At 34.7% G+C, this 18,651-nt stretch overlaps 6 protein-coding genes across 6 annotated transcripts; 4 read left to right on the forward strand and 2 right to left on the reverse strand.

The window, feature by feature from the left end:
- Positions 1–159: 159 nt before the first annotated feature.
- RO3G_04055 (uncharacterized protein) lies at positions 160–1,707 on the forward strand (the record flags this gene model as incomplete). The annotated part of the gene is made up of 3 exons (XM_067658645.1): positions 160–234; positions 301–405; positions 460–1,707. 3 exons carry the CDS (start codon positions 160–162, stop codon positions 1,705–1,707), a joined length of 1,428 nt encoding a protein of 475 aa, XP_067514746.1.
- Positions 1,708–2,069: 362 nt separating this feature from the next.
- RO3G_04056 (uncharacterized protein) lies at positions 2,070–6,279 on the forward strand (the record flags this gene model as incomplete). Its single annotated transcript, XM_067658646.1, has 10 exons — positions 2,070–2,099; positions 2,151–2,217; positions 2,281–2,535; positions 2,582–2,694; positions 2,752–2,847; positions 2,972–3,069; positions 3,129–5,502; positions 5,567–5,859; positions 5,914–6,044; positions 6,104–6,279. 10 exons carry the CDS (start codon positions 2,070–2,072, stop codon positions 6,277–6,279), a joined length of 3,633 nt encoding a protein of 1,210 aa, XP_067514747.1.
- A 106-nt stretch (positions 6,280–6,385) lies between these two features.
- On the reverse strand, positions 6,386–7,327 carry RO3G_04057 (uncharacterized protein; the record flags this gene model as incomplete). The annotated part of the gene is made up of 1 exon (XM_067658647.1): positions 6,386–7,327. One exon carries the CDS (start codon positions 7,325–7,327, stop codon positions 6,386–6,388), a length of 942 nt encoding a protein of 313 aa, XP_067514748.1.
- A 1,201-nt stretch (positions 7,328–8,528) lies between these two features.
- Positions 8,529–11,722, reverse strand: RO3G_04058 (uncharacterized protein; the record flags this gene model as incomplete). Its single annotated transcript, XM_067658648.1, has 12 exons — positions 8,529–9,045; positions 9,098–9,337; positions 9,400–9,521; positions 9,629–9,681; positions 9,742–10,047; positions 10,094–10,263; positions 10,315–10,397; positions 10,461–10,595; positions 10,657–11,015; positions 11,075–11,174; positions 11,244–11,501; positions 11,564–11,722. 12 exons carry the CDS (start codon positions 11,720–11,722, stop codon positions 8,529–8,531), a joined length of 2,502 nt encoding a protein of 833 aa, XP_067514749.1.
- A 3,109-nt stretch (positions 11,723–14,831) lies between these two features.
- On the forward strand, positions 14,832–15,288 carry RO3G_04059 (uncharacterized protein; the record flags this gene model as incomplete). Its single annotated transcript, XM_067658649.1, has 3 exons — positions 14,832–14,839; positions 15,010–15,128; positions 15,209–15,288. 3 exons carry the CDS (start codon positions 14,832–14,834, stop codon positions 15,286–15,288), a joined length of 207 nt encoding a protein of 68 aa, XP_067514750.1.
- A 2,701-nt stretch (positions 15,289–17,989) lies between these two features.
- RO3G_04060 (uncharacterized protein) lies at positions 17,990–18,547 on the forward strand (the record flags this gene model as incomplete). Its single annotated transcript, XM_067658650.1, has 1 exon — positions 17,990–18,547. One exon carries the CDS (start codon positions 17,990–17,992, stop codon positions 18,545–18,547), a length of 558 nt encoding a protein of 185 aa, XP_067514751.1.
- Positions 18,548–18,651: the final 104 nt, after the last annotated feature.

Below are 18,651 nucleotides of genomic sequence, written 5' to 3' on the forward strand. Positions count from 1 at the left end.
CCCTTAGCCGTAACTTCAAAGTTAGATACATTCAGCTGAATAAAGGCGTTATTCGACTTGTTTCTACTACAGCAAAGAAGCATGGTAAGCACTCGTGATTCCTATTTTGAAGTGTTTATTAAATAAGAGCGTGTAGACAAGGTATTAAACATTGAGACAATGCATCCTTTGATTAAAAATGTTGAGTACGCTGTTCGAGGCACTTTACCCATTCGTGCTGAAGCTTTAAGCAAGGTAATTGATGAGAGAAAGAGAAAAAGAAATGCATTAAATAAGCTTAAAACGTACGACGGATAATAGCAATTGAAGACGGATCCTTCTAATTCAACTTTTAATAAAGTCATCTTTTGTAACATTGGAAATCCACAACAATTGAATCAAAAACCTATTACTTTTTTTAGACAAGTATGTTGTTTAATGTATTCATGAAAACAAAGAAGTATTCATCATGATTGATAGGTCGCATCTTTGTGTGAAAACCCTGAGTTACTGAAAGTTGAAAACAGAGAAATTATCTCCAAGCTTTACCCAGCTGATGCAATTAATCGGGCTGAAATATTACTGAAGAATATTGGTAGCATTGGAGCCTATTCTCACTCAAAGGGTATTCCTTACATCCGTAATAACGTTGCAAAGTTTATTGAACGTCGTGATGGCTATAAGACAGACCCTGACGATATATTTTTAACCCAAGGTGCTTCAGAAGGTGTTCAAAAAGTAATTCAATTATTGACTGAACACAACAAGACAGGTATCATGATTCCTATCCCTCAGTATCCACTCTATTCTGCTACCCTTTCCCTTGTAGATGCTAAACCTGTACCTTACTATCTGGATGAACAAAACAACTGGGGATTAGATCGTAAAAGGTTGGAAAAGTCTGTGAAAGAAGCCAGAGATCAAAATGTTGATGTACGCGCCTTAGTAATCATTAATCCGGGTAATCCTACTGGGCAGTGCTTGTCAGAAGAAAACATGCGTGACATAATTGATTTCTGCCACATTGAACGGATTGTGTTGCTTGCTGATGAGGTTTATCAAACGAACATTTACCAACCCGATCGTCGTCCTTTTCATAGTTTCAAAAAAGTATTGAAGTCTATGAGCCATGAGTACCAAGAACAGGAGCTCTTCTCTTTCCACTCTATTTCAAAGGGTATGATTGGTGAATGTGGTCGTCGTGGTGGTTACTTTGAATGCGTTAATATTGACCCACAGATTATGGACCAGCTTTACAAAATTTCTTCCGTTTCTTTATGCCCTAACATTCATGGGCAGATCATGGTTGATCTCATGACAAACCCTCCTGTCGAAGGTGACGAATCTTATCTTCAGTACAAAGAAGAAATAGACACCATCTACCAATCTCTTCGTCGTAGAGCTATAAAGCTTGCTAACTGCTTTAATGGTTTAAAAGGAACTACTTGTAATGGCGCGGAAGGCGCCATGTATTTATTTCCTCAAATCAGACTCCCCAAAAAAGCCATTAAAGCTGCTGATAAGGCTGGTATGGCAGCTGATACCTTTTACTCTTTAGCTATGCTAGATGCTACTGGTGTATGTGTTGTTCCTGGTACAGGTTTTGGTCAAGAACAAGGAACTTACCATTTCCGTTCTACTTTTCTTCCTGAAGAACACCTCTTTGATAAGTTTTGTTCCAGTATAGAAACCTTCCACGAGGATTTCTTCAATAAATATAAAGACTAAGATATACAGATTTTGTAACTTATTCATCATATTTAAAAATAAAATAAAGTTTCAGATACTCCCAAAATGAACTTAAGGTTAATGTCGTCAATGTTTTTTATCAATCTTAATAAAGGTTATTACACATTCAGACATTGCTGAAGGGCTACGTGAAGCATACCATGCTGCTAAGTGAATACTCAAATTGTTGGTATATATACATGTGGTTAGGGATAAGGAGCTACTTCATGCATTTGTTGTGTTATTTAAAAACATCAGTCTTTGTCGGACTTGACGCGATTTTTCATTTCAAGCAAAATTCGCGTTTTTTCTTCCTTCCTTTCTTTTTTTTTTTTTCTTTTTTTGCGGATAATTATTCAATAATGACTAGATCCCAAAAGAAACCTGCATCTGTAAGAAGTAAACTGAAGTTCAAATCTTACAAATACACTAAAACAACATAGGCTGGATCTTCTCGAAGTACATTACGTTCAAAAACTGTGCCTAGCTTATTTGCGAAGCAAAAATCAAGTACGAAAACTTAAATAAAAAATATGCTTTGTAAGGTCATTCTTAGAAATAAATATAAATTAGCTGCTAGTAAAAGAAGAGTTCAACAAGAGGAAGTCTCTAGTGACGAAGAACAAGATGACGAATTAGACTCCTCTGATAGCAGTGGTAGTGATTATGACTCTGATGTTGGAACCAAAAAGAGCTCTAGAAAAAGACAAAAAACTAAAGAAAAAACTAGAAGAGGGAAAGGTGCGACTAACATTACTGTTAGCACAAGTAGTCAGCTTTTGGAACCCATTAGTCAATCTCAACCAGAGCAACAAGAAAGTTTATATGGTATGTAATGTATAATGACTCATTCCTCATATTTATCATGATTTAGATAAAATTGTGGATGCGACATGCAATGTTGAGGAATTAGTATCCCAATGGATTGAAAGATACAACGAAGATAGAGAGACCTCTTTAAGAGAGTTAGTGAACTTTGTTTTACGCGTAAGAAATAGTAAAGTTTTCTTTTTTTTTTTTTTAGTTTACCCTGTCTTTATTTAGTGTTCTGGATGTTCCATGGCCATTACAGCTGTGGCATTTAATGAAGAAGATGGATCTGTTGAGGCTCTTCAAGAACTTCAACAAGAACTTGTCAAGGTAAATATTGCAATTAAATGTTATCTATAATGGATAGTTTCTCACTATAACGAAGTTACCTGGCCACGATTATCCCATTGTATCAAAATCAAAAGAGGATAAACCATTAAAACGTAATTTGCAGCTATTTTTTGCTGAACTCATTGATCAAACCCAACACGAAGCAATCTATGATGGAATGTTGATTGAAACTTTGCAGAATTGGCTGACAACGATGTCAAGGTACGATATAATTTTAAAAATTTACATTAACTAAATTCAATTTCTAATTAACGTTTCAGCTCTACTTATCGACCTTTCCGTCATACTGCTACAGTTGTTGCACTTAAACTTATAAGCGCATTATGTATTGTTGGTGAAAATACAAAAGATGAATCTGTTGTAGCTACAAGACAATTGAATGCCGAACAGAAAAAGGGTGGAAACTCAAGAAATACACAAAAGTTAAGGCTGTTGAAACAAAAGTGCACTACAGTTGAACGTAAACTCAAAGACATTCAAGAGTTTCTAGGTGACTTTTTCAATAGTATCTTTGTTCATCGTTCTCGTGATGTTGAATCAGTTATTCGTACAGAATGTATTAAAGAGCTATGCCATTGGATGTGCACATTCAAATCTTTTTTTGTTGATAATGCTTACCTCAGATTCTTGGGCTGGGCCTTTAATGACCAAAATGCCAATGTACGATCTGAAGCTGTAAAGTCTATGGCCTCCTTATACAGAATTGAAGATATTGCAAACAAACTTTCTGCCTTCACCAATCGATTCAAGTCTCGCATAGAGGAAATGGCGCTTTACGATGTTGATATCAATGTACGTGTTCATACTATTCATTTATGCAGTACCCTTTTCAAATCCAATGTTCAAATTCTGAGTGAGGAAGGACAAATGAAATTGTCAAGTATGATTGCTTCCAACATCCCTCGTGTTCGCAAATCAGTGGCGCCTTTTGTAAAAGCAATTATGGAAACAAACTTCATTACACCATTGAAAAATGAAGTCAGTGGGGCTGCCTCCAAAACGCGTGGACGTGGACGCAAGACAAACACTACAACTGCTCCCACAGTAAATATAAATCAGACGTGGGTTGTTTTCAAATCATTCGCTGCGTTCTTGGTTCAACAATCTACTAGTATTTTGGAGCAAGAGACAAATAACGAAAGTGGCACAGATAATATGCAAGTTGATTTATCTTCCTTAACAAATGCTTTAATCGAAAAGAGAAGCACAATCATAACAGATGTTGTGGAGACTTTGTGGGGTCATATTTCCGAATTACAAGACTACCAGGCAATGTGTGACTATTTGATTCGCGATCATTCTCGCTCGCTAGGTCAACAGACCGATGATCAGATGGATGTAGGTGAAATTGAAGAATGCTACAGATTGTCAGAAGAAGAGGAAGTAGTATTAGTTAATGCTCTTGTAGCTTGTCTTAATACAGCAGTTGAAAGAGGGCTTGACAAAAATTTGACAGAAGTGAAGGATAAAAAACACCCTGATAAGAGTATTTTGGAAGAAAACAAAAAGGAAATATCACGTTATTTGGTTGAAGCTTTTCCTAAACTTTTGTCAAGACATACGGATGACGCAAGCAAGATGACTCAACTCGTTTCTGTGCCTACACTCATGGATTTGAATGCTTATGTTGAACTTCGGGCTGAAGGAGAATATGAAAAGCTGATACAAACGCTTGTGAATGTTTATCAAAATGCAATGTTAAAGGATTTGGTAGTCAATTGTGCTGAATCTTTGCAGCATCTGTCTAAAGCAACGTATTTATCTGAAGTGAATGATCCTCGATTGGCATCATTGAGAGAAGTTGTTGTGGGCCAAGTTCGAGAAGTCTGTAGCGGAAAAGATTTAGTGACTACTCGTTATAGTACTGCACTTATTCACTCTATCTCTGTCAACATGCTTCGACTGGCTCACCTGATCAGCTTCACAGATCCTACAACCATTATGGATGATGCCCAAGGTATGAGTATGAATGTGTTGGATTATGTTGGTGCACTTGTTGACAGAGCAGCGTTTGGCTACGAGAAAGAGAAAAACATTGCACAATTCGCCATGGTTGTTCTTTCACGTTATATTATGTGGAAATGCAATTCCTTGTCATATTCATCAGAAGCTGCAGCACTGATTGAGCGACGTCGTGATTGGGTAATTGACAAATTCACAGAACTAGTTGTAGCAGCTGACGTGAGCCCTTTACCTGAAATCCGTGCTAGTGCTTTTGGCTATTTAGTGGATATTTATTGGCTTTTCAGTAGTGATTTATTTGACTCTCATAATTTGGCTCGATTAAAAACAAAGTGTCCCGCAACCTTACAACAATCATGCGCTCAATATGTAGAAAATCAAATTAACAGTCTAAAAGCTTTGGAAGACGAAAATAGTAAATTGAAAGAAACTGAAAAGACTGCACAAAAGGACATCATTTTACAAATTATTACAAGCTTTTCTAGAGGAATTTTAATGAACGTGTTTGATATAAGTTATGCTACTACACTACTGGAACAATATGGTTCAAGTTATTCTGCTGAAGCAGATGAAATAATCAAGGCATTGGTCACTGAATATGAAGCTGATTTGATTACCGGTGAAGTAGCTGCTGATGGTATTTGCAGAAGCTATATGGAGGCCTTAAAGCGAGTAAAAAAAAAAAAAAAAAAAAAAAAAAAAAAAATGCAAGTCGTCTTAATCCTCTTTTCACTAGTCTTTTACAAAAAACGTAAATGATTCATGGAGATCCATCGACAAGACATTGAAATTAGCTCGACTTGAAGCAGGATCATTAAGAAAGGCAGATCAAGTGGATGTTGCAAGAAAAGTACCACCCCATGTTGTTTGTGAGCGTATTCATCTCGATGGAATATCCTTTGCACTCGCAAAAGCACGAGAGGCATACGATAACAATAAAGACGATGAAAAGGACAATGCGCTCAAGTTTTTCAAGATACTAGCAGTTTTTGGAAAAGACCTTGCTCGCGCTCGAGACATCGCTAAAATGTAAGTGGTACATGGAAAGATCAAATTCGTTTTAAGCTGAACCATTAATTATAGACGAAACCATTTAGAAGATTGTTTAAAGGACAATGGGTTAACTGTTGAGGAAAATAAGAAAGAGTGGGAACATTATATTAATTATATCAAGACAATTGATGATGTCTTAAAGAAGAAAGGTCTTCGCTACGGTACTGAAAAATATACATAAAAAATGGCAATGGATATAAACTAATTTCATATGTCATAGATTCGACAAAGAGAGCAAACAATGCAGAGACCCCAGCAGCTCATGCTTTTGATGATATTATGGAGGATCTTGGTGACCTCGGTGATTTGTCAGGAAACGTGAATAAGCGTCCTTTAGGAGAAACTGAAATGGATATTGATGAGGAAGGAACTACAAAGAGAAGCCGTAATTTGTGATCTGACTTAATATAAAAAGGATGTTTTTGAATTATTTATATCTTGTATATCCCATACATCATACATGATGTACTCTTAATCTATATTTTTTTTTATTATTATTATATTACAAAGTCTTGACTTTTCCGCGGAAATCATCAAGTGATTTATAGCCCTTAGCAGCCATAATTTCGGCCAATTCCTTTTTGATACGAGCAAATATAACTGGACCTTCTTCTTTGAGCTGAGTGCCGATTTGAACAGCACTTGCACCTGCTAATACATGAAGAAAGGCCTCTTTGCCAGAAGTAACACCACCTACACCAATGACTTGTTTGTTTTTTAATCTGCGGTGGAAAGCATTCACATTAGCTAAAGCAGTATTTAATACCATCAATCCACCCAATCCACCAAAACCATCTTTAGGCTTGATCAATGCAGTTTCAGTTTCAAGATCGATAGCAAGTCCATTACCAACGGAGTTAATGCAAGTTACAAACGCCAAGTTGTCAAACTTGTTGAATACAGCAGCTGCAGCGTCAAAGTGTGCAATATCAAAGTAAGGTGGGAGCTTAATACCAAAAGGTTTTTTAATGATAGGAGCAAGCACATTCAAAGCATTTTCCATAGCTTCGATATCATAGCCAAGTTGTGGCTTACCAGGAACGTTAGGGCAGGAAAAGTTGACTTCAAGAATACAAGGAAGATCGGCAGCAACAAAGGCTTCACACATTTTGGCATTATCTGCAAGAGATAAACCAGAAAGTGAAATGAAAAGTGGCTTTTCGTTGCTATAATCAAAATTCTTTGCATAGTTCAAGTAATATTCAAAGCCTTCGTTGGGAAGACCCATCGAGTTTATGCTTCCAATGCCGCTTGGCAATGGGGTATAACGAGGTGAGGGATTACCTTCACGGTGTTCAAAAGTGGCTGATTTGGTAATCAGTGAACCTGATTCGCTTTCAAGCATCTGTTTTAAATCGGCTTCAGTTTGACAGCATACACCAGAAGCATTAAACAAGAGGTTAGGGAGACGAACACCAGCAATTGTTGTGGAAAGATCAGCCATGTTTTATTATTTGTACAATAAATAAATAAATAAATAGAAAGAGAGAAAGAAAAAGAGAAAGTGGTTTTGAATCTCATCTTTTTTTTTTTTTCTAATTGACAGAAGAGTCACATCAGTTTGACGATAGAATAAAAGTCCGGTGGATTCAAATAGAAAATCATTGAAGATCAGACAATGCAATTTGGTATATGTATGGTAACTGCTTGGCATTGACTTCGCAAAATACCTGTTGATTTGCTCGTTATTATAATACGAGTAAAGGAAGGAGATTCATTATGTAATTTTGAGTATGGTACATAGGTAAATGAAGGTAGATAAAACAAATGAAAAAATCAAATAGCACCTCTTTGAGAAAAGTCAATAAATCAATTTGTAGACGTATTAATCTTCAATTATTATATTGATATTAAACTAGTATAGTCAAAAATGTCCTAAAAAATGTGTTATAAATAGATAATAATAAATTCGAGTTTTTAAGTATGATAATTGAAATAAACTCTAGGCACACTAGCATAGAATAACTATGTCCATTCTGAAATTCAAGATTTATTGGTACTCGACCTGTTATTTTTTATAGTTATTATTATTGTGGATTTTATTAAATAGATTACTAGAATTCATTGATTAAAAATATGTGATAAAACCAAACAATATTCCAGCAGGAACATCTATATGGCTATGTGTGAGAATTAGGATATGGTATCAAAGATGCATTGCCAATGGTATTTACATAGTAACTGAATATAAAAATATCTAGCTTTTGCGAAATGTATTTCTTGTATCTTATTTTTACTACTAAAAGTAATTCATCACTTATTGCCAAGATAGTGGTAACATACGCCATCTGGTTTTTTGAATCATTATCGTCTGATTAGCGATGAATTTGAGCTTCATCAAGCGTATCTTACATTTATCGGGTTACATATAGTTAAGGCTTTAAGTTATGGCATTCACTTGTACGAGACCGCACTGCTTCCTTATTTTGAAGCAAGCAATGAAAAAGAATGGTGAACACCATGAATACGACTTATAAGCATAATATATAGATAAAAAATAGTTGATAAAGTCGAGTGTTTTATAAACATTGTAATAGCTTATTATCATAACATTCCAAAAGTAATGCAAATTACTTCTTTATAAGAATGAATAAGTTAAAGTGCTTTTATTGAAAGCTTTCTATCTTCTTTTTTTTTTTTACAATTTAAAGTTCATCATGTCCTTCATGTCCAGTAGTTGGATTTTTGGTGTTTGTTTGTTCTTTGGAATTATCTTTTTCCTTATTATCTTCTTTAAGTTCTTCCTTATTATCTTCTTTATTTTCTTCTTTCTTATCTTCTTTATCTTCTTCTTTCTTTTCTTCTTTAGTTGAGGTTGATTCCTTCTTGGATTTGGGCTTCTTTTTAGTAACAAGCTTCATCAATTCATCCTCAATAAGCTTCTTCTTTTCAAGTACTTTGGATGTTACAAACACAGGTTCTTCAGTGTTCAAAAGTTTTTGTTGATTGGATACTTGTTCATTCAACCACTCTTCAACCTTCTGAGCTGTTGATGACAAGCGTTCTAATTCTTCCTCAGTGTGGTATCTAACGTCTTCAGCTTGGTTGCGAATGCCTGAAACAAAGTCTGTAACCATTTTAATAGCCGATTTTAAGTGTTCAATGTTCTTTGGGCGTTCATTGTATTCTTTGAAACGGTATTGAATAGGCTTCTCAATAGATCTATAAGGAATGATAAATAGGCAGATTTATATAATGTATATAATAATCTTACTGAAGTTCTTTAAGTTTGCTAATATATACAGGCGTTTCTGCGTGTTCTCCTTCATCATAAAGCCAATCAGAGGTTTCTGAGAGTTTCTCTCTAAACTTTTCAATTTCGTCTTCGGTAGCAATGATTTGCACAACATCATCATATAAAAAGTCTTGGACGCGGTAAACAAAGCCTTCCAAGGCATTACGAGCTTCTTCACGGAGCTTCTTTTGCTTGTCCTTAAAGTCAAGTTCTTCGATTCTATAAAAAAAATACATACGCATAAATATCATTTAGATTATGTAATGATTTTTATAGCATACCTTTTTTTCGCAACTACTTTATCATTTGCAGAAATAGGAATTAACTCTATGGGAGTATATTCGATAGTTAAAGAAATCTTTGTGATAGAAGATTCGTTGGTTGCATTCTTGTTGTCGGAAGACTTTGTAGTATCAAAGTCAGTTTCATTTTGGCTTGCTTCCGTCTTATTCTTTAATGGTTAAAACGGTTAGTAAAATAACAAAAAGAATTCAAATGTTAAATTAATACCTCAGACTTGTTTTCGCTGTTATCCTTTCCTCCAAAGAATGACTTGACTTTTTCTTTTGAAAAAAGTATATTAGTCATTTACAAACAAGTTAAGTAATAATGCAGCAAGTTACCTTTAAATGTTGGCTTTTGGATGCTAAGAGTGGCCTCTGGCACAGAAAGTACGCCAGAATCGGATAAGTCAAATGCAATGCGTACTTTTGGAGGTTGTTCCGAGGACTTGATGTCTTCGCGGTGAGCTTCCATCGCAGCTGTTAAGCCATTGATCCTCACTTTAGCAATATTCTTCATACCAGCATCAGCATCCTTTCCGTATGCAATTTCAAATTCAAAGTCGGTGTTGCGATTAAAGGCCATGATTTTACGTGTTGCAATTTTATCATACTTGCTGTAAAGAGTGGTGCTAACATAGGTTGGGGCTGTATAAGACGTTAGCTTTATTTTTATTTCAGTAATCAATGCTACCTTCTTTGCCTTTGTTTTCAGGTTTGTACGTGACCTCAATAGGAAAACTGGTAATATCCTTAATGCTAATTTGTTTGCTCAATCTAAATTGGTTACTTAGAGAAGCACCTCGAAAGGCAGCACCCAATACAGCAGCCTCATCACCATTGACATTTTTTGCAATTTTTTGACTAAAAAAAGAATCAGTAAGTTTATAAAATATAATGCAACTGATCTCTTACGATCCAACAAAATCACTCAATTGGCTTTGAATAGATGGTACACGAACACCACCGCCAACAAGGACAACTGATTTAACATCATCCTATGTATCAAAGCATTGTAAGATAAAACATCTTCTATTGAATGTACATTTTATCATTCTTACAATAGACATATTTGCTGCTTGCAAAGCTGTTTGAAGAGGAGCCTTGACTCTAGCAATTAAATCCCGAATCATATCTTCCAATTCAGATCTGCTCACTTTCATTTTGAAATCTATTCCTTCATGGAGACTTTCGATCTAGTATTATTCAAATTAAAACCATAACCTTTTCTCTCTACTCATAGAATATACAACTTACTGAAGCGACTGTTTCTGTATTAGCGCTCAAAATTTGTTTAACTCTATTTGCTTCCTTCAACAATCTGGTCATTGATCCATCAGAGTTTCTTATATCACTTTTAGTTTTTCCTTCATTCAATTTCATGAAGCCTTCAGCCAAGAAATTCTGTAATCTCACATCCAATTCATGTCCACCCAGTGTGCGATCAAATCCAACACCTTTAACTTCCAATTGTGGATTACTGCGTTTTGTCTTAGCATCTATTACTTCTGAGAATGTAACAATCGATGCAACTGTAGACCCAGCGCCCATATCATAAAAGACATGGCTTTCAGGTTCTTTACTTAATTCAGAATTAACAGCAAAGTTAAGAGCAACTATCACAAAGTGTTTTTAGTCAATAAGCCCTTTATAAAACTTGTTTTTCGTATTTTACCGGCAGTTTCGTCATGCATTAAAGACAATACGTTCAACCCTGCGAGCTCAGCTGCATCAAGAATAGCCTGACGTTCATATTGATTTGCAAAGGGTGTAATCTATCCGTAAAAATACATATAAACAAAAAAAAAGAAAACAAAACACAGGTGTACAGTTATAGAACTTACTGTTATAACAACGTCTTTAACTGATTCACCAGCTGTTGCAGAAGCTTGTTGTTTCGCATTTTGAAATTGATAAGCAATCAACTCTTCAATAGATAATTGAACTGTTTCATTGTGAATAAAAACTGGCATATTTCTCTCTTTGTCTACAACCATCTTATTCACATGTCGTCTACGGTATTCTTCAACAAGAGGATCATCAAAGCGCTTTCCAATAATACTTTTCAAATTTGCATACGTTAAATGAGGGAATCTACCGGCCTGCCAAAAAAAAAAGAGAAGTAAATCAAATGAATCTACATTTGTACATTTCGTGAATTTACCAAACTGATGGCATCGGTACCATAAATGCGCTCATCATTACGAATAGTTACAACAGATTGTGTTTTTCTTTTAGAATCCTTATTCAAGGCAACATCTAAGGGTATACCAGGTTTGATTAATCCAACTTTGAACCATTCAGTACCGTAATCAATCGACATAACAGCCGCATGAACGGACGGCAGTATACTGCATAATAAAGCCACTGTATAAATAAACAAATACAGCCAACGAGATGCCATTTGCTATAAAATGTTTTTTCTATGAAAAAAAAAAGGAAAAAAGAACTAGAGTTAACACTGCAATAAATAGTTTAATTTAAAGCAAACTTGTCCAGCAACAATTGGGCAAATTTGCTACTGAGTTCAAAAAGCTGGCATTTTCAGGTTTCAAAGATACTCCAACTGTCAAGGATAACTCATGCTGCATGAGCAATTGACAAATGTTTTGTAAAAGAAACCACTTGGATTAATGCACTAAAGTTACACGCTTACATTCAATTTAATGCTTTGTGTCTGTGCTCATCTGCAAAATTCATGAATTGATAACTAAAATCAGATTTCTGTAGTAAATATTTTTTTCGTTGAAATAATGGAAATTTGTACTACTTTTCCCAAGGATCTTTTTGAAACTTTATACAAATGATATTTATATGAATTTATCTAAGATTAAGGTCTATTATGTACTGAATGATTGAAATTGCTAATTTATTTGTTATTTGAGATAATTTGCTAAATTAAATATTTAATTGTACGACTTTATTTGTATATCATCAATGCATTGATCATTAATTAATAAATGTTAAAATACAAAGATATTTGCTCATTGTCATCTTTGACATATCTACGAATGATGCTGGGTATACTTGAAAGCATTATGAAATGCATTAATATCAAGCAAATGAGCTTGTTTATATGTCACTTTATCAACAATTTCATTAATCCAACAAAATCAATGTACACTACACTCTTCTTGTGAACTTGACGTGTCTTTTATATGAAATGATATAGAGTTTTAGTTTGTGAAAAGCATTTATCAAACACGTATAACTTTGTAAGGTTTTGGGTTATAATGAACACGATACATGCAAAAATCAATAAAGTAGCAGATGCTTAGTGTATTGTAAATATGCAAAGACACTCTTTTGGTTGTACTTTTTAATGATGATTTCAAATGATGTTTTCATAGGATATCATTTGATGAACTCAGCATTATGAAAATTCGTTTGTAAGCACTAAATATTGATTTTCACTTTAATCACATGCTGATGATAGTTAACCAAACATGACAAGAAAGCAATAAATATTTACTTGTTGGCTGCGTTTTTCTCTAGCTATGGCTTCATATAGTAACATTGAGCTCGCAAGGCTTTCTCTCTTCCTTTCTTTTCTTTCACTTCTATTTAATAGATCACATGTACTGATGAAATCCTTTTATTTTTTTTCAAATAACATCCTCCTAAAGTTAAATAAAGTTTTCTATTTAATAATATTAGTGTACTAAGGCAATGGAAGTCCGACCTACAACAGCAAACAGAGCTTTTCACGATTTTCAGGAAATTTAGTACATTTTGAATTGTTTGAACAGTAAAGCAAATCTACCAACAGCATGGAAAAAACAACAGACGCCAAACCATGTGTCCAAAACTAATTTTGTGACGTACTGAGATTAGAAACCTCTTTTTTATGGATTGTTGAGCTTCAATTGTTTACTTCTCAGCAACATTTCAAATTATCAAAAATGTTGAAGACGAAAAAAAAAACAAGAGAAAAAGTCTTCGTCAGTGCCGTGTTTGGTCATTAATGATATCTTTATTTATTATTTTATTATTGATCTCAGTCCAGCCTATGTTAGACTGCACAGTTAGTAGTCAGACGATATAATTTGGGGTTCATTCTAAATTATTAATTTTTCTCCTTTTTCTTACTTAATAAAAGTTGTCAGCTATTGACTTCTTACTATTTTCATATTATAAGTACTAAATATCTCTGTCAGTCTCAATTCTGACTTATGTTACTTTAAATATGCTGATCTGCAGAGTATGAACATTGACTCTTGCAACAGAAACTATCGAAGCATGCTTGAAAAATGCATCGAAGAAGGAAATAGTTCGCGCAGAAAGCAAGCACGTACAAGGCTAGCAAGTTTTAACGTAAGTTGACTACGAGGATTCATTTGGGAATCCCCTTTTTTATGACTACCATTATGCGTATTAACCACACCTGTTACTGCTAGTTGTGAAATGATATGTCCTCAGCTTTTGGCAGACAGTATAAGAAATACAGGAAAGATCGCAAATAACGAGGTAGTCAAACAACTCCACAACGCTTACAAGAACTTGTTTCTACCAGTACCTTACGCCTTACAGAGACAGCATGGCAGGCAATACAGTCACAGACGGAAGCGGTAAGGCGTTTACTAGTTTTTCTCTTTACTAGACTGTATTTTACTCTTGGTGTGGAAAACTTTAGCTAATAAGGTCCCTGAGAAGTCTATAACTGATAAAACAGTATGTTTACTTTTTATCTAGTCTAAAGACATTTGAGGCGCCTTAGGGATATTTATTTTCCGAGATTTTTCCCCAACACAGGAGTACCAGTCTTTGATAGCCCCAATTTCTTACATCATCTGTAGTTCTTGAATTCTGAAAGCAGCAACCGCAGCAGCGACAACAACAATATTGACAGTAACATTAGCAGTAGCAGCAGAAGCAGCGGTTTTACTGAACTTTACCAAGGACTCCGAAGCCAGTAATGTCGTTGAGTAATTTTCACACAATTAGTTCAAACACTTAACTTGTTTTTGATATATTAGCTTCTTCGGAATATTGGATTGGGCAGACAATTCTATTAGAGAATCATTGAAAAGCAAGTTGCCCTTAGCAACGTATGCTGAGGTGGATAACTTTGGGCATTTCGAGGAATACCTATACTCTACTGAATGTGAAGGCCTGGTTGCATGGCTGACTCAAGAAGAGATCTCTGTATTAGGTTGGCGATAAGAAATACTAAATAGTCATGAGCTTCAAGACAAGTTTGATCCACTAAGAAATGCAGACTGGTCCTACGCCAGGTTCATTATTGAGTATTTGTAATTTGATTATTACTTATGAGATATATACATTGTATTCATATTATACTATTTAGCTTGCGTTTGATGGAATGTTCTTCCAATCCTTTGTTGTCGTCTATGCTTGAACGTGCAGCTGCTTCCTATACTTCTCAACCTATTTTCAACCATTTGCTTTTATCATATATGCATTTGATAAAAATGAAATGGTAAGTTTGTATAACCTTTGTCTTTATGTCATCTCTTTTCTCAATTTTGTATAACGTTTATTGTAAACAGGACTGAAGTAATTCAGGGCTCTGTTGGGCCAACAAAAATCGACGGATTGGGTAGAGGCTAAGGAGAACGGGGAACTATTACTGATTTTTGAATTTGCTAGGGGAAATGTTTCTGCTCTCAAGTCAAAATTTGATGGTGACGTGCAAAAAGTCTATACAAATGCCTTACATGTATTGGAGACAAGACAGCAACAGAAGATATTCACGGCAGCTTACTTTGGTAAGCATAAATATTTGTCTATTAAACCACATATTTTTTTTATTGACTTATTTTGATAAACAACAAAATCTTTCTTGAAGTGCTGAAAAAGTTCGACTATCAGTTTGTTCGCTGTCGCTATGTTATCATCAAGTGCCCTACTAACACTTTTGAGCTTTGAAAGTTTGTCACTGTTGTATAATGGTAAAAATAATAAAAGAATAGGTGGAAACAAAGGTTAAGAAACAGTTTGTATACTTTTTGAGACTGATCTTTATTTTAGTTTAAGTTCTAAAGTAAAAATTATTCTAATTGAAGGCAGGTATTTATATCTTATTGAGTGAGTGGCTTGATATCTTCTATTGTGAGCGTTCTTCTAATCTTCAGGTATTTTAGCAAGAGTTATCTCTAATTATGATTATGAAAACTTTTCATTTGTTCTTTTGTATGTCTGTCGTAGATTATCTTTTATTCTGGGAATTCCTCACTGATTTGAATAACGTTATTTTACACGTTATTTCAATTATGTGAAAGATTAGCAATATTCCTGACATTGGATTGGATTTGGTTATTTTAGTTGATACTTCTTCTTATCAAAGAACTCTCATGAATACAATACATATTATAAAAGAATATGTTTAATTGGAATTGATTGTATGATCTTATTTAAATGAACTTGTATTTTATTTTATTTCAATTATGATCTTGTATTAAGGCTTATACTTATCAATGTCAACTACAATCAGTTACTGTTCTACAACTGTCACTGTTATGAACAAAGTACTGGCATGGGCACAGGATCTTGGTGAGTCTGCACGTGCAGCTCAGTGATTTCGCCGCTTGTTCTCTTATGTAAAGGCAGTCAAAATCTATTCCTCCAAAAGAAGAAGATATGTATTCGGGTAATAATAAAAGTAAGGAAAAAAAAGAAGGCGGATTTATACAAGAAATTTGCTCGTAGGATCGTCTTTTGTAATTTTGAAGGTGGTTTTGAGTCAAGTGCATTGCTGCTTAGATAAGATTTGCTTTATGGGTGAATAGCTCCTTTCTCACTACTTTTGTTGTTTTACTATTCTGAAGCCAACGACGTTTTAAGGACTTTGGTTAGTCTGCTTAGCTTTACATTGTATTTTTAGGTGATAATACGATACAAATACTTGTAGCCATTTTATTCAAAATAAAAACAGTTAAAAATATTCATTTACTACTTTTTACTTTAGTGTCAGGTAATATACATTATCCCAAATAAAATTGCTCAAAAACATTATAGCTGCCCTCTTTCTGACTGTTATCAACATTTTCTGTATTCTTTCTTCATTTTCTTGTCGAAGTTAATTTTACTACTTGAAAGTATTTTTAAGAGCAATTGACTATTACTTTACTTTTTTCTATTACTCCCCAATTTATTCTTACTAAGAGTTTACTTTTTATCTACCTATTCTTGTTATGCATGCTTTATTGCTTGATATTGTATAAGGTATTACTGCCAAAAAAAAAATAAAAAATAAAAAATAAAAAATAAAAAATAAAAAAAAAGGCGTCTCTGGAAAACATTGTTATGGTCTTACACTCTGCTTTTTTTAGGCATTCAAGGTGAATGCTTCTACATTGCATGTGATATGACTGATCAAATGTGTGATCAATCACTTGGCTTCTTATGATGTTTGCACAGTCTATCTCTTGCTCAGTTTACATTAAGCGCAGTAATAACAGCCTGTTTCAATTTCTATTATCAAAACGCTGAAAGATTATTTTAAGGCTTAAAAATAGGAAACTCCACCACTCAAATACCCATTCTACATAATAAAGAATACTATTTCTGAATATTTAGCTTATAATTGAATACTTTCATGGTGTATTCGCAGTTGCAACTAATATGTGATAAAGCGAATTTGCAAGATAGTTTATAATATGCTTGAAATAAGAGAATATCCAATAAAGCTAAGTGTTTTGCCGCTAATCAAGCTGACTGGACCGATTAGGATGTAATTTCTAGTAGCTGCCTGAAGCCAAGCAAATGTATGAGCTCAATGCTTGTAAAGAAGCCTTTGGGATCTTGTCGTCGATTTCATTGGTTTGAAATGCATACTGTTGATCTCCTGTATAGAACCCATCTTAAATTAGAGCTACTCATTCTCCATGACTATGCTTCATTATATCTACTTACAACAAATCTAGCTGGTTCGAAATCGTTTGCCTGTATTTTGGAAAGACACCTCGAGATGGATAGCCTGTACACCTCATCAAAGAAAGAGGAAAAGTGACTTTGCATGCAAAGGGTCTTGGTTACACCCTCGTACTGTTATGCGCTAGTAGAGATATTACGTAGAAGCTGGTGAGGTAGTTTACAAAAAGTCAGAAAGAAATCTCAGTCTACCTAACTCATTTGTTCCTGAGTATAAGCAGCATATTCAATAAATAATAGAGAAAAACCTACAACTTTGTGCTGATAACATCATTGACTCTGACATTGCGGCTTGAGGACTTCAAGATCTCAAAGTCTTAAATGAACCGCCACTTGAGTGACAGTATGCTTATTTCATCAGGAAGAGAAGAGTATTGAACGCTCAAAAGTCCTTAATGATGAACGCAAGCGGTATTTGATTCAAAAGTACAACGAGGACCTTAGAGCGACAGTGAATGAAGAAATGGAAGGCCTCACTAGCCAGTTTGGAGGTTTAAAAATTGCAAAGACTGCCATTCACAATTTCACAGTCAATGAGTGCGCCTTGAAAATTAAGAAAGCCTGCTTTGAGCCTAAACAAATAAACTCTCCTGCCAGCATTAAAGCATGCTTCAAATGAGCAGCTAATCTGATGAACACAGATATAGGCTGTATTTTCATTAATGAATCAGCCTTCCATATTAACCTAAGCCGTACTATGGCTTGGTCTACTAAAGGAACTCGAGCTGTCGTTGTTCAGCCTAAGATGGGAGTTAGAACATTGACCATTTTGAGTGCAATATCTTCGCAGGGTGTTATCAACATTAATGTGAGAGTGCCTTACGAACAAAGTTCTGAGAAGCGAAAGATTACAAGCGAGTCAAAGGCAAAGAGGACAGCAGGAACTGTTCTTGGCCATTGTTTCAGTTCCATTTCTGATACTTTGGATGTACATGATCGACATGAGCAGTTTAGAGGTCACTATCCTATTACGGATAATGCTTCTATACACCTCTTAGATCAAATTGAAAAGCTGATTGTCAATAGAGGATATGGATGTGTGTATCCTGCATCATATCCTCCAGAGCTCAATCCTATTGAGCAGTTTTGGTCTTTGGTTAAGAGTAAGATGGAAAGAGAAAAACTGTTGAAGGAGGAAGTCTTGCATTTGAGGATGGTTGGTGCTTGTAACAACGTCTATTTGGAGGATCTTTTGAGATTCTGTCGTTATTCCAACTCAAATTTACGAGTATGTTCGAATAAAGAGCCTCTCTAAAATTGCACAGTTATGCAATCTCTATTTTCCAAGTGTGTAATCTACTTTTTTTTTATTAGTGCAATCTGAATTTTTCGCCAGTGCAATTTGGATTTTTCCTTTGT

Source organism: Rhizopus delemar, genomic scaffold (genome assembly GCF_000149305.1).
Source record: "Rhizopus delemar RA 99-880 supercont3.2 genomic scaffold, whole genome shotgun sequence".
Classification (NCBI taxonomy): domain Eukaryota; kingdom Fungi; phylum Mucoromycota; class Mucoromycetes; order Mucorales; family Rhizopodaceae; genus Rhizopus; species Rhizopus delemar.